A 14923-nucleotide genomic window follows, 5' to 3' on the forward strand; every position below is an offset into this window, starting at 1 on the left:
CCTCCCCTCTGTCCATCACCATATTGTTCACTATATTTGTGAGTCTGTTTTTGATTAGTTTATTCTTTTCATTCCTTAGATTTTGCATATAAGTGAAATCATATAGTGTTTATCTTTGTCTGTCTGACTTAAATACCTTCTAGGTCCATCAAAGCAATATATTTTTCCATACCCTTCCTTTTAGTCTGTGTCTTTTAATCTGAAGTGAGTCCCTTATAGGCAACATGTAGGGGTCTTGTTTTCCTTTCCATTCATCTGCTCTTTTAGTTGGAACACTTAATTCTTTTCCATCTGAAGTACTTATTGATAGGAATGTAGTTGTTACCATTCTTTATTCCTGTTTTTGTTACATGTTTTTCCTTCTTAAAGAAGTCCCTCCAACATTTCCTATAATACAGGCTTGGTGGTGATAAATTCCTTCAGCTTATTTTTGTCTGGGAAGCTCTTGATCTGTCCTTCAACTCTAAATGATAGCTTTGCTGGATAAATTATTCTTGGTTGTAGATCCTGGGTCTTCATCCTGTCGAATGTTTTTTGCCAAGCCCTTCTGTCCTGCATAGTTTCTTTTGAGAAATCAGCTGCCAGTCTTATGTGTGTTCCCTTGTAGGTAACTATCTGTTTTTCTCTTGCCGCTTTTAATATTCTTTCTTTGTATTTAACCTTTGGCATTTTAATTATGATATGTCTTGTTGTGGGCTTCTTTGGATCCTTGATTTTTGGAATTCTCTGAGCTTCCTGGGGTTTTATGTCCATTTTCTTCACCAGGTTCGGGAAGTTTTCTGTCATTATTTCTTCAAATTATATATATATATATATATATATATATATATATATATATATATATATTATATAATTTAATAATTTATATAATTTATATAAGTTATATAAATTTATATATAATTATAACTATAAATTTATATAACTTATATAAATTATATAATTAATATAATTTATATTAATTTAATATATAAATTATATAATTTATATAAATTATATTAATTAATTTAATTTATATAAATTAATTGCCACTTCTGTACTGAGGGAGTCTTGCCTGGGCTCTCACTTCGACAATGTCTCCCTGTAAGTCTCTGGTGCCCCCTGTGCTCATCCGAATCGGCACTGGGGCTCAGAATGAGCAGGTCCGTTATCGTGAAATCTGCTCGCAGACGCGGCCCCTTTAAGAGGCTTCTGCCACTGCCTCCATCTCAGCCGCTCAAGACCTGGACGCCCTGCGTCCTTGCCCCGTCCTACCTTCTGCCATTGCAGGGTGCTTTCTTGGATTTCTCCCTAGTTGTACGGCTTGTTCATCAAGATCCCAGGCAATTTCTCCTTGCCGCTGCTCCTGGTTTCTGTCATAACTTTGATTTGGTCGCCAGAGGGATGAACAGAGCCTCTATCATCTATGCCATTTTGTTGCCCCTCTAGATTTACACTTTTATTAGTTAATCAATCATCTAATCATATTTAAATCCAAATTTATAAGATATATTAACTTATGTCAGTATATGTATTATTAGAAATCCTTTACCCACTTCATTTCTAAGACTCTCTATTCAATGTTTCAGTAGACTGAGAGAATAGAGATGAGAGTTCCTTAGGAGTGACATATCTTATTCTAAAATCTTTTATTTTCTCACATTGTCATGTTGAACTACTTGTAGTTCCATTAATATATTTTTCAGTTTAGTAAAAAATAAATTTCACAATTGCTCCCTGCATTTTTCTTCACTGAACAATATTTGTTTCCTTGAATCCTTATATTTGTTCTTATAGAATTGTTCTATGGATCACCTCCTCTGGAAAGCCTTCTCCTATTTACTCTCTTTAACCCTTCTTTAACCCTTTACTCACTCATCTTTAACCCTTTCTATGTATTCCTCTTACATCAGTTTATTTAGCAGACATTAAGTACTTACTATTACACAGACACTGTGCTTGTTACTGGGGAGACCATAGAAAATACAACAGAAAGGACTGTCTTTAAGAAGCTTATGTTCTAATGGGAGGAGACAGACAGTAAATACATTTAAAAAAAAAAAACATGTTAACCTTTTAGAAGGTGGTTGGTACTATGAAGAAATAAGATAGTGGGATAGCGAGTGACAGGGAAGATGTTCCCAGGTACAATACAGGAAAGACCTGTGAAGATGATACTTAAGTAGAGATCTAAACAATCAGAAACTTGTCATTTAAATAAACATGGAAACAGCACTCTAGCAAGGAGAGTAGCAAGCATGCAAGCCCTGAAATATGAATGCGTTTAATGTGTTCTAGGAATTGATAAAGACCAATGTCATTGGAGTATCAGGGCCATAGGGAAGAGTTGTATCAGGTAAAGATAGAAAGGTAGGGGCAGATTGTGAAAGACTTTGTTATTGTTGGTGAATGAATGAGCGAATGAATGGATTTTTTAAGGAGGAACTTTATCGAGCTTCGTACAGATTTGTAAATAGTGTTCCTCTCATTTGGGTGCTTAATAAAAAATACTGCTTCAAAATAACCTGAAGCAGAGTGCTGTGTTAATGCTGAGATTGGAATTGCCATGTGTTTTATTTGGAAAAAAATGCATTTGGAATTAAAAGTTTTTATAACAGAAACACATTTTTCTGGATGACTATAGATTTTGTGATTCTCCATTCCTTGCTTACCTCTATTTATTAAGCAATAGGAATATAGTCGTCCCTGTTTCAAAGGTGAGGTGAAGTCTGTGGATGGAGTTGCAGGGTAGAGGTAGGATGTACGAGATCGAATGGTGCGCAGAACTGGGCTCATTGCTGGGACCAGTTCCTGAAAACACTTGGCTGAGCCAAAATAATTTTGTAGCTTTCCAGAGCCCCAGGAATGAGCCACTTCTTTCTGAGCCACTATATCCCTCTTGATTCAGACTAATTGTTCTTTCCTTTACTGCATATGTTCTGTCACACGGTCCTTTGAAATTTTGTTTTGGTTTGTTTATTTGTTTTTTTCATTGTTAACACGCAAACCAAAAACGGAATAAAAAGGCTCATTCATATTCTTCCTAGTTCTTTACATTTATAGCAATAGGAGAACACATACTCCAGAAAGTTGTTGCTATATTAAGGGGTGACAATTATATATAAAGAGCTCAGAGAAATTAGACATATTTATGTTGGAATAATTACAGTGCAAGCCAGCTAGTGCCAACTAGCATACCAAGTATAAGGCAAATTCCTTGACAGTATCAATCACTGAGAGCTAGGCTGTTTAGGGAGTTAATAATGGATGAAGGGAAGTCTGGCCTAGGCCTTGATGGTTAAATAAAAGAGGAAGGAGGATATTCCAGGCCTATTTTCTGCTTCATGTGAAAAATCCTTTGGAATTTTAGTTTGATCAGGTTCAGAAAAATTCAACAGGAACATGAAGCTACTCAAAAGAAGCTTATTAATTCAGTCTTAGATTGCTTTAATAAATGTAGAATGTCTAGAACGTGGGAGAGAAAATTTTCACTCTGTAGTAGTCAAACAACATCTGGAATTTCCGGGATCACACTTTAAGAGAGATGTTGATAAACCATAGTAGCTACAGAGGAAAGTAAGGAATTTTGAAACTACCTCATTTGAAGGAAGCTGATTGACTTAATGGGTGAGAGTGTAGACTCTGGCATCAGACAGGCCTAAGTTCATATCCCATCTCTGCAGCTTATTAGCCATGTGAATTTTTCAACTCAGGGAATTTTACTTATCTTCATCTTCCTATCTGTAAGATGGAGTTAAAAAATAATGTTTACCTCTTGGGATCTTTGTGAAGTTAAATGAGATCCATGTATATAAAGACCTTAAGCTCATACTCAAAACATAATAAGTAAACTCACCGTAAATAGTAACTTTCATCGACAAGAATAGTGAAGGAACTGGATAGGTATCATTAAGTTTTGGAAGGATAACATAGAAGAAAAACATGATTCTTTGTATATAACTCCAGAGGATAGAAGTTACAAGGCTACAATTCAACATAAAAATTTGTTTTTAAGAATATGAGCTAGCTGACAATAATGGGCTACCTCAGAAAGAAATGAATGCTATCTCCCCTACACCTGTCCTAGGGTACAACCTGATATTTCTGAGAGTATTCATCCATCAAATAAGGTACAGAGCTAGACATGGGAGTTTTTTTTCCAAATTCACTATTTTGGTCATTCATTCCACAGATATTTATTGACCTTGATGGACACTAAGTAGTGTAGATAGAGCAGTGAACAAAGAATATATGGTCCTTGTCTTCATGGAACTTACCAGTCTGTGCTTTGGGGTTTCCTCTTGCCTTTCTGACCATATCTCCTTTGCTTCCTTCAATTATTCTTTCTTATTTCTGTCATGCATGGCATCCTCCAATCTTCTTTCTCAGGTCTCTTTTCTTTTACTTGTATTCTCTCTGCTTTGGCCATCTCTTCCAGTGTATTTAGCCTTTACAAATTGGTAGATTTGTCTTCCTAAAAATGTTCTCATGTTCGAAAACTCTCAGTGACTTTCCATTGTCCATTTAATAAAAAACTTGCCATTTGAGGCCTTTAGCTACATACTCCAATCCACTTCTCCAAACTTACTTCCATCTGGTCCTGTAATCTCTGGGCATATTGGATAATTCCCTACTCCCACCTTTTCCTTTGAGCATTCCTTTGCCTTTCTGTTTCTCAGGGTCTTTGTTTTTTTTTTAGATCCATCTACCTGGGAAAATCACATCTCCACTTGAAATACTCTTCTTTATTTAAAGCTCATTGCATATGCTAACTTGTTCATGTAGCCTTTATAGATATCTACAGGTGGAAGTGAACTTATTCCTCCTCTGAACCATCAGGGTTCTATACCTTTCGTATGGCACTTTAAAAAAAATCTTCTCACCCTTTTGGGTTATAAATTCCTTGAGATATATTGCTGCTACATTTTAATAAAACCTAGTAGATAACTATATATATATATAGTTATCAATAAATATTTGGTGACAGGTGAATATTTTTAACTATATATTTCAGACTCGATGGAGCCAAAAGAAATTTAGACAGAACACTAGATAAAAAAACATCTTTATCACCAGAGCCAGATTATCCTCCAACTGTAAGTTTATGTTTTCCCTTTAAAAAGTTTATCTTTATACTGTTTTAATTCTTAATTATTTTAAGTCTATCTCAATATAATTAATATTTTTAAAGAATAATACATATATTTTAAAGTATTTATATTTTAATTTTTAAAACTTAAATTATTTAAATTTTTTTCTCCTTGATTTAATTATGTCTTGTTTGTTTTTGACAGATGACCAGTGAAATTAAAAAGAAAGGAGTGAGTTCAATTTTTTATATTTATTGTTTTGAAAATATTCAAAGAGATTATTACAAAGTAGCTTCTTTTAAGACCATGTGTTAAGTGCCATTCTAGAAAAGAGATAAATTTAGAAACTGAGATTTTTATTTTCTCTGCCTAAAGGAACAAGCATGTCATGGATGACAATATGAGTTTTAAGAGTTAAATTGAAGATTAGTTGTAAATATTTTAGTTCCTATTCCAAACAACTGAAAGAAAAAGTCAAAGTTGCATTTATCAAGGAAATGCATCTCTCTTTTTATTGTCTTAATATTGATATAATGATGATTACTTGTTAGGAATGAATCTATTGTGAGCTAGTCACATGCTAAATGCCAGAGATTAAAAAAAAAAAAGAAAAAAAAAGACACTTCATGGGTAACAAACATGGGCCTAGGATGTGATTGGTGGAAAGATTACAACATAAAAATTTTCTTTAACAGCAAAGGATATGGAAACTCATGGAGCTGTTACACAAAAGAGGAATTTATAGATATTCCCAGATAGAGACACAGGATTTCCAAGTCCCTTAAAGTTCCCTTTGGGGATCGAGGACTGAGGATACCTCCACATGGATTGAGGATCTTTGAAAGAACTTCATTTTAACTATTCCAAGTTTTTTGTTGTTTAAAAATACTCTTCCTCCTCCTCCCTCTTCCTCCCAACTTTTCTGCAAACTTAAGACTTTATGGATTTTCCTCTTTACTAGGTGTAAGAACTGATACAAAACATCCCCAAAATGTTCATAAATATCTAATGTGAGGCTGGGTGAATTGCAAGACATATTTGTGTTTATGAGTTTAGCATATTCACTCTTCCTCCACACTTCTTTCTTTCTAATGTTTTACAATCTAAAATAGATAGTTGGGCATATAAATGGATATTCACTCCTCAACCCACTGCTCTTGCCAGTCTGGCTTCTAGGAACCACTTCATGGTTGTCACCAGTGACCCCTAATAGCCAAATCCAAAGGATATTTTTTTAAAATACTACTCTTACTAGACCTCCAATTGACTTTTTAAAACCCTTTTTACTTTTAAATAATTGGGCACATGGATCAGTGGAACAGAATAGATGACCCATTAGACCCACACAGTACAATCAACTGATTTTTGACCAAGGTGCGAAAATCAATTCAGTGGAGGAAGAATAGTCTTTTCAACAAATTGGGTAGAGCAATTGGACATCCATAAAAAATAAAACAACAAAAAATCCCAAACCTCAGGCTAAACCTTTCATGTTGTACAAAAATTACTAAAAATTGATCATAGATTTAAATGTAAATTATAAAACTATTTTAAAAACTTTTAGAAGGAAACAGAGGAGAAATGTACAACTATAAAAATTTTAGAAGAAAACCAAGGACTGGGCAAAGAGTTCTTAGACCTGACATAAAAAGCACAATCCACGAAAGAAAAAAAAAAACCCTAATAAATTATATTTCACCAAAATTAAAAACTATTGTTCACTGCAAGACCCTGTTAAGAGGTTGAAAAGAGAAGCTACACACTGGGAGAAGATATTGACAAATCACATATCCAACAAAGGATTTGTATCTAGGATGTATAAAGAACTCTTCAAAACTCAATGTTATGAAAACAAACAATCTAATTAGAAAATGCATAAGAGACAAGAATAGATATTTTATAGAGGGTATATGGATGGCAAATAAACACGTGAAAGATGTTCAGTATCATTAGCCATTGGAGCAATGCAAATTAAAATCATGATTAATTATCACTACATACCCATTACAATAGCCGAAATTGAAAATAATGACAATTCTAGCTGACTCTTGACACTGCTAATTATTTGTTTCCTTTTTATTTTCTTATATTTATTCTTCTGATTCTCTAACTATTATTTCTCTGTTATCTTTATGGATTTCTCTTTTCTGCCTGACTGAGGCCCACTGTTCCCTTTCCTTGAATCTCCCTGGATGATTCTCTCCTTTTCTGATTTCAACTACTTTCTATATATTGATTACTCCCAGAGATTTTTATGCACAAATACCTTAAATTTAACAAGTTAAAAAAATGAACTCATCAGCTTCCTCCAAAAGACTCCTCTTCATCCTTATTCTCTATTCTAGTTGTTATTACTATCTATTCAGTCACTTGTGCTTAAAACATTTGAGTTTTTCTTAACTTCTCTTTCCCCCTTCGAATTACCCACCTGCCATACAATTAGTCCCCAAGTGCTTTGAATACTTTTCCAATCAGTCTTCTTCTTGACCTAGCCTTAGATTAGGCCTTCATATCTTGCCTTGTCTACAATAGCAGTGTCTTTCCATAACCTATAAAATTGAAGCTTAATGTGGCACGCATTAAGCTCTATTATATGACCTCTCCCTATCTTCCAGCATCTCTTCTCACCACTTTCTGTATCATACTTTATATTTTACTAACATGGACTTGCTTATTAATCTTTGAGGAAATACGGCATTTCTCACCTTGTTGCTTTTGCCTTGTATATCCCCTCACCACCCACGCTTCGTTTTACCTGGCTGTCTCTTATTCAGCTCAGTCATCATCCCCAGGAAGCCTTTCCCTATTCCTGTGGGTTTGGACAGATGGCATTTTTTTGCTCCCATTATACCTTGTTCATTTTTATTATTTTACGTAGCACGTTGTATTAGGTATTTTGTTGATCTTTTTATGTATTAAAACGGTCTATTTCCTAGTCTTGAGGCTAGAAATTGCTTTTTATTCAATCATCTTTGTATCTTTAACAACTATGGTATTGAGTACCAGTAGTGGATATTTAATACATGCTTGGTGAATAAATATAAACATTTATGTCAGTAAAATGTAACAGGTGTTGTGATAGAAGTGTGAAGAGACTATAGTGAGAGCATAAAATAGGAAGTTTTCAACAAAGACTTTTAAAAAACATGATTTCACCCAGAAAAGATGGAAATCTTTTTGATAAAGGAAGAATATATACTTCAATTCTAAGGGTCAAATGTATGTATATAGGTATATATTTAATTGAGATATAATTGACATACAACAGATATACTTTTAGGAAGTGAAAAGATTAAACCACAAAAAGGCATGTTAATGACACATAATTAAAATTATAGATTTTAAACTTCCTGTCACTAAATAGTCATATAATAATTTTATTTATGCCTAGTTTTTTTATATAATTATTTCATAGCTTGACCATGACTTGCTTTATAGAACTGCTATAGATTTGGGGGATTGAGAAAATATCTTCCTTGTCTGAAATTCATTTACTCATAAGGTACTTAATGTTTACTGTGCAGTTGGTCCTATGCTAGATGCTGAAGGTCAATGAACAAAATGGACATAATTTTTGCCCTTATGGGGCTTGTGCTCTAATGGGAAAAACATATAGTTATCAAGTAAACAAAAAACTGCAGTAAGTACTATGAAGGAAATACAGGGTAATATGATAGTGACTGGTGAGAGAGTTGGGTCTTATAAAGCAGGTGGTAAGAGAAGGCATCCCAGAGGTGGTTACATTTTGGAGACCTGAGTGGTAGAAAGGAGCCAACCATGGGAAGACCTGGAATTGACAATTTTCCAACAGAAGAACAGCTAAGTTTAAAGTACCTGAAGGAGAAAACTATTTGGTATGTTCCAGGCACTGGAAGAAGGCCAGCTCATGGGAGGGTATATAGTGAACTTGAAGAAGGAGTCAGGGCCAGGTAATGAGAGTGTGTTGGCTATGGGAAGGAGTTCAGGTTTTATTCAAAGTGCAATGGGAAGTCATTGGAGGATTTTACTCATGGGACTACTAGAACTTGATTTACATTTTAATGATAAAAAACACTTGACAATGACATGGGAAAAAACACTTTGACACTTTAGGGAATGGAATATGGCCAGTGCAAGAGTAAAAAGCAGGAAGAACCAGTTGTAGAAGACAACGATTTAGGTGAGAGATGCCTGTAGTTTAGAATAGAGCGATAGAAATAGAGCTGTAAGAAATTGATAGATTCGGGATATATTTTAGATGCAGAAATGATAGGACTTGCTGATAGATTAGATACAGAGGATGAAAAAAGAAGAACCAAGGATGACTCTTAAGGTTTTTGCCTGATTTCACAGGGTAATTGATGCTGTTTATTGAGATGACTAAAACTGAGGACTGAACAGATTAGGAGCTAGGGAGTCGTTGGTTATGCTGGAGAGTTCAGAAAGAGCTCAGTTTTACAGATATAGATTTAGAACCCATCAACATATATAGATAATATTTATAGTCATGGGACTAGGTAAGATCACCTAAGAATAGAGGAAAGTGAAAGAATGGGGAGGAGTTCAAGTTCATTACTAGACAGAGGTCAGCCTATTGATATAGTGAGGGATTGGGGACCATCACAAGAGATGTTTTAGGCTCATTCTGTACTTTTCCTATTCCAACCCTGGAATCAGTCATTTTTCCAAGGATTCCTGACTCTCTTTAGTAGAGAATGGTATTTAGAAACCATGATATGTGTGTTAGGTGTGTTTCTTGACACTAGACATAATTGCTTCTTGGCTCAGCAGAAGGAGGTAGGGAATTATCTGTCTGTCTGTCTATCCATCTATCTTTCTATAACCTATCTTAAAAACCATTTGTTTTTACTGATGCCTCCTATTCAAGTTCATCATCATAAGGTTAATTCTAGTCTTCCCTCTTTCTATATTTGTAGCTCCCTTCTCTCACATTGAGAAATCTGGCTTTTCTGAACAATTATTTACTTACTTTATTAAATCTTAAAATATACATAAACGGTTATAAAATTGCTAACTCACAACACTGAAAAACAAGTGTATCCACTATAGTTCAATATTTTTCTATAACTTTTTGTACTTAGTTTAAAGTTATATAGTCAAAATACTGTGTTCAGAAGTTATTTTGGTTAGTTCTACACCTCTTTCAGTGTGGCTATGTTAATAATTTTTAATCCAGTTAGGTTCATTTCTTTCTGTTTGTTTTTAATTTTGAGTTTCTCCCACCCCATTCTTACTGATTTTCTTTATATTTTGAGTATGTGAAACAATAGCATGGTTTAAAAGTGCAAACCATAACAAAATGTATACTCCCATCCTTTCTATACTGTTCGCACTCCCCCATACTTTCTACCCATTCCAAACCATGCCCTTTATATAACCAATCATTAATTTCTGATTTATTTTTCCTGTGTTTAATTTTCCATAAAGGAACAGATATATTTTATTTCTTTTTATCTTACACAAAATGCATCGTACTATAAATATTTTTTTTGTATTTTGTTTTTCCTAGAAGTCACTTCATATCCGTTCATGAGATCTTCTTCATTCTTTTTTCTCCCAGGTTTATTGAGATATAATTGACATATAACATTGCATAAATTTAGGATGTACAATGTGTTGATTTCATTTCCTCATTCTTTTTTTACTTTTTTTGGATTATATATCCAAAGTGTGGATATATAATTTATTCAGCAGTTCTCAAATGCTTCCAATATTTTCTGCAATGAGTAACCTTGTACATGTGTGTTTTTGTGTTGTTAGAGGTATATTTTCAATTTCTGAAAGTAAGACATCTAGGTCAATGCGTAGATTTGTTAGATATTGCAAAATTTCTCTCTAAATGGGTTGTGCCAATTTGCCTTCCTACTCGCAGTTTATTAGAGTGGTTGTTTCCCCACAGTCTCACCACAGAACGTGAGGGGCATAATTTTATTTTATTTTATTTTTTATTAGGTGACAAAGTTAGGTGCTTTCTCTAATTATGAGTGAGATTTAAAATCTTTTTATATATTTAAGGGTTATTTAAATAATATTTTTATTGTGAATGCTGGTTCATATATTCTGCCTATTTTTCTATTGGGTTTTGGTCTTATTTTCCCTTAAATTAAAAAAATGAAAATGCATATAACATAAAACTTATCATCTTAAACATTTTTAAGTGTACAGTTTAGTAGTGTTAAGTATTTGCACATTGTTGTGCAACCAATCTCCAGAACTTTTTCATCTTGCAAAACTGAATCTTTAAACTCATTAAATGACAACTCCTCTTTTCCCTCTTCCCTCAGTCCCTGGCAACTGCTATTCTATTTTCTGTTTCTATGAATTTGATTACTCTAAATACCTCATATAAGTAGAATTATAGACCATTTTTTTGTCACTGGCTTATTTCATTTAGCATGATGTCCTCAAGTTTCACCTATCCCCTAAAATTTTAAGCACTTTTTACACTTTATTTGAAATACATATTGCAAATATTTTCTCCCAGGTCGTCTGTTGTCTTTTGGCCTTTATATTATGACTTTTTTTGGCCATGCAAACGTTTTTATGTAGTCAGTATCTGTCAATCATTTTTTCCTTTTGTACATGGGATTTGAATCATAGAAAGCTTTTCCATACACTCAAGTTATAGAAGAATGTATCCATTTTTTTCTAGTCTGTATAGTTTCATTGTCTGATTTAAATTCCTGAACTATTTGGAATTTATTCTTGTGGAAGGTATTGATTAATTTTATCTTTTTTCAAGTGGCTAATGAATTGTCCCAGAACTATTCACTAAAACATTCATCTTTGCTTCAGTGATTTGAGATGCCACATATATCATATACCTATAAATTTTCCTATGTCCTGGATCTATTTCTGGACTTTATGTTTTTTCTACTGGTCGGTCTATTCATGCACCTGTACCACACTGTTCTAATTAGAGAAGCTTTATAGTATATTTTAATGTCTCATAGGGCTAGTCCACCCTTGTAGATTTTCTTTCTCAGGGATTTCTTAGCTGTTCTCACATGTTTATTTTTCCACATGAGCTTTATGCTCAACTTGTCTAGTTCTATAAAAACATAGATATTTTTTATTAGTATTGCATTAAATTAATTTTGGCACAAACTGAAATTTTCATGATCTTTACCAAGATCAAGTGTTGTCTTTTCATTTGTTCATCTCTATTTTTGTTAGACTACTCATTATACCAGAATATAATCTCCCAGAGAGTGGGGCTTGGTCTGTTTTGTTTACTACTATATCCTCAGCATTTGGAACAATGTCTGAATATTTGTTGAATTAATGAATATTTGTTGAATGAAGGAAGTTAGACCAAAGTCCTTTGTTTTTCCTCGAGAAAATGAAAAGTACACTAAGAACATTAACTGAGTGAGAACTCATAAATAAAAGAAGAATATAAAATGGTATCTTTGTAGATTGTTCTTTTGGACTAAATGTTTTTGTTATAAAATATGTTATTTTGTGGGACAGAGCCCAAGAGTTACATTGAAATGCTATACCATTTAGAACATTTAATTTTTTCTTATTACATTCTCAGTTCAACTATATTTACATGAAACGATGTGTAGAGAGTAGTCCTATAGTACCTATTCAGCAGGAGTGGCTAGATCATATGTTAATGCTGATACCTGAGTCTTTAAAGGAGGGGAAAAAAAGAGAAGAACTTGTTGAAAGTCTCATAAATGAAGTGTCAAGTGACTTTGAAAAAAGCATGAAGAGATATTTGGGTAAGTATTGCATAACACGTGTCAAGCTTCTTTTAACTTTGCTTCCCTGGCCCTCCTAATCAAAAGTAGAAATATGAATAATGAATAACAAATGTTATATATTTAGCTATATGTTTTTCTTAGATATAATTTTTATTTAAAATGTTTATTTTGAGCCTATAATCTAGTTAAAATGTTTGTAATTTAAGGGTATTTTTTGGTAATTTTTTATATTCTTATTAGCTAAATAGCCTTTTGATTTTTCACTTTGTCTTTATAGTTGTTGCTATACTATTTACTGGATTGTAAGATAATATTAATGAATTTGGGGAGATTTATTAGAGATTTATTATTGCAAGTTTTATTGAAATACATTTTCTTAAGTGGCCATGCTAGTGACCTTTGAGTAGCTAGAAAACAAAAAAACTGAGAACTTACTGAAGCTTTACTATATCTGAATTCACCTCCAAAGTAAGGCCAAAATAGTACCGAGAGCTTGATTTTGTTTCAAATAAAGGAATTTTTTCTTATATTCATTTTCATGCAGAGTTAGAAACTTTGACTTGATTAGGTCTTATAAGGATTTTTAATAAGTATTAATGTACATATGTATTTTAGTAAAGAGTGTTCTCGTGAAACCTCCAGTTAAATGGCTTGAAGATGAAGGAGGCCCTTTACCTGAATCCCCTGTGTGAGTAAATTATTTTAGAAACTGTACTACACCTAGTTTTTGATAAGAGATAGAAAAGAAACTTATTTTTTAAGCCTACAACTGTTAAATGCAAAGGTATTTTGAACACACCTAAAAAATATGGCACTATTTCCCCCCACCCCCAAAGGTATCCTCTACACTGTACTTGTCTAGTTGTTACTTACGCAGTTAGTGGAACCTATATGGATGTATAGCTCATCTTGGCCTTAAGTGAGCTTTGGTGTATGCCAGATAGATTTCTCCATCTTTGCTTCCCAATCATCACAACTGTGTTTGTTTATCTCTACCCAAGGTAATTGAGGCAGAGCACAGTGGAAGTTAGCAGGACACTCATGCCTGGCCATCAGCCTTCTTACTCACAAATGATCTCTGTTCTCAGTATGGTGGTTACCAGAAGGGAAGGGGGTGGAGGGAGAAATAAGAGGGTTAAAGGGGTAAGATATTTGGTGACAGAAAATTAGATTTAGAGTGATAAGTACACAATGGAATATATAGATGTATTATAAAGTTGTACACCTGAAACTTCTTCATATGTTAACCAATGTAACACCAATACGTTTAATTTTAAAAATTTTAAAAATGACCTCTGTTCTTTCTGAAGATAATGCACTTTCAAGATCTCGATGTATTTTTATTACATTCATATCTACGAAGTCCCCTATTGCTGACCATATTTCCCTCTTCTCAATCCTGTCTTCTTACTTTAATACTACTTTCATGTCATAAATATTATTTCCTAAAATTTAGAATATATTGTTTGAATCCTGTTTAATATGGTATATTGCTTTTCCAGAGGCCTGGATTATTCTAATCCTTGGCATTCTAGCTATCTGCAGACAAGAAATCAAATATTAACTAATTTGCACATTGTTCATCCAATTATGAAAATGTTACTGGACCTTGGTCATACGACATTTGCTAATACAGTTTTGCTGGATTTAACAGGAATTAGGTAAAATCCCATGTATATTCTTTAACATTTAAAATTTGAATGTCTCCTTTTTGAGTCTTTGTATTTTTGACTATACAATTTAAAAAAACTGATAAATCTTTAGAACTTTTCTTTAGATTAAAAAATATTTTAAAGTTTCTCTTATTTGTTTCAACAATTGTGTACCAAGACCAATATTTATCATTTACTTTAAAATAATTTTAATTTTTTTTAAATAGAGCTAAAGGCCCAATTGATTGTGAATCACTGAAAAATGATCTATCAATACAAATTAAAAAGGCAGAAGAGAAGATAATGAATACATGGTATCCAAAGGTTATAAATCTTTTTACAAAGAAGGAAGCACTAGAAAGTATTAAACCTGAAAAGTTAGATGCATTTTATAACTGTGTTTCCACACTTATGTCAAATCAGGTAAATATGTTTTATATATTTTAAATGATAATGTTATTAAAATTAATATTTTAAATAAAATTCTATTTAG

At 33.1% G+C, this 14923-nt stretch overlaps 1 protein-coding gene across 1 annotated transcript in view; it reads left to right on the forward strand.

The window, feature by feature from the left end:
* DNAH12 (dynein axonemal heavy chain 12) overlaps positions 1 to 14923 on the forward strand; it is a 209958-nt gene that overhangs the window by 8449 nt on the left and 186586 nt on the right. Inside the window, exons 5-10 of the mRNA XM_039858619.1 lie at positions 4991 to 5072; positions 5271 to 5297; positions 12607 to 12796; positions 13394 to 13466; positions 14281 to 14439; positions 14658 to 14853. Of these exons, the coding sequence (XP_039714553.1) occupies positions 4991 to 5072; positions 5271 to 5297; positions 12607 to 12796; positions 13394 to 13466; positions 14281 to 14439; positions 14658 to 14853 (727 nt within the window). The remainder of the gene's footprint in view (positions 1 to 4990; positions 5073 to 5270; positions 5298 to 12606; positions 12797 to 13393; positions 13467 to 14280; positions 14440 to 14657; positions 14854 to 14923) is intronic.

Source organism: Pteropus medius, unplaced genomic scaffold (genome assembly GCF_902729225.1).
Source record: "Pteropus medius unplaced genomic scaffold, Ma_sr-lr_union100, whole genome shotgun sequence".
Taxonomy (NCBI): Eukaryota; Metazoa; Chordata; class Mammalia; order Chiroptera; family Pteropodidae; genus Pteropus; species Pteropus medius.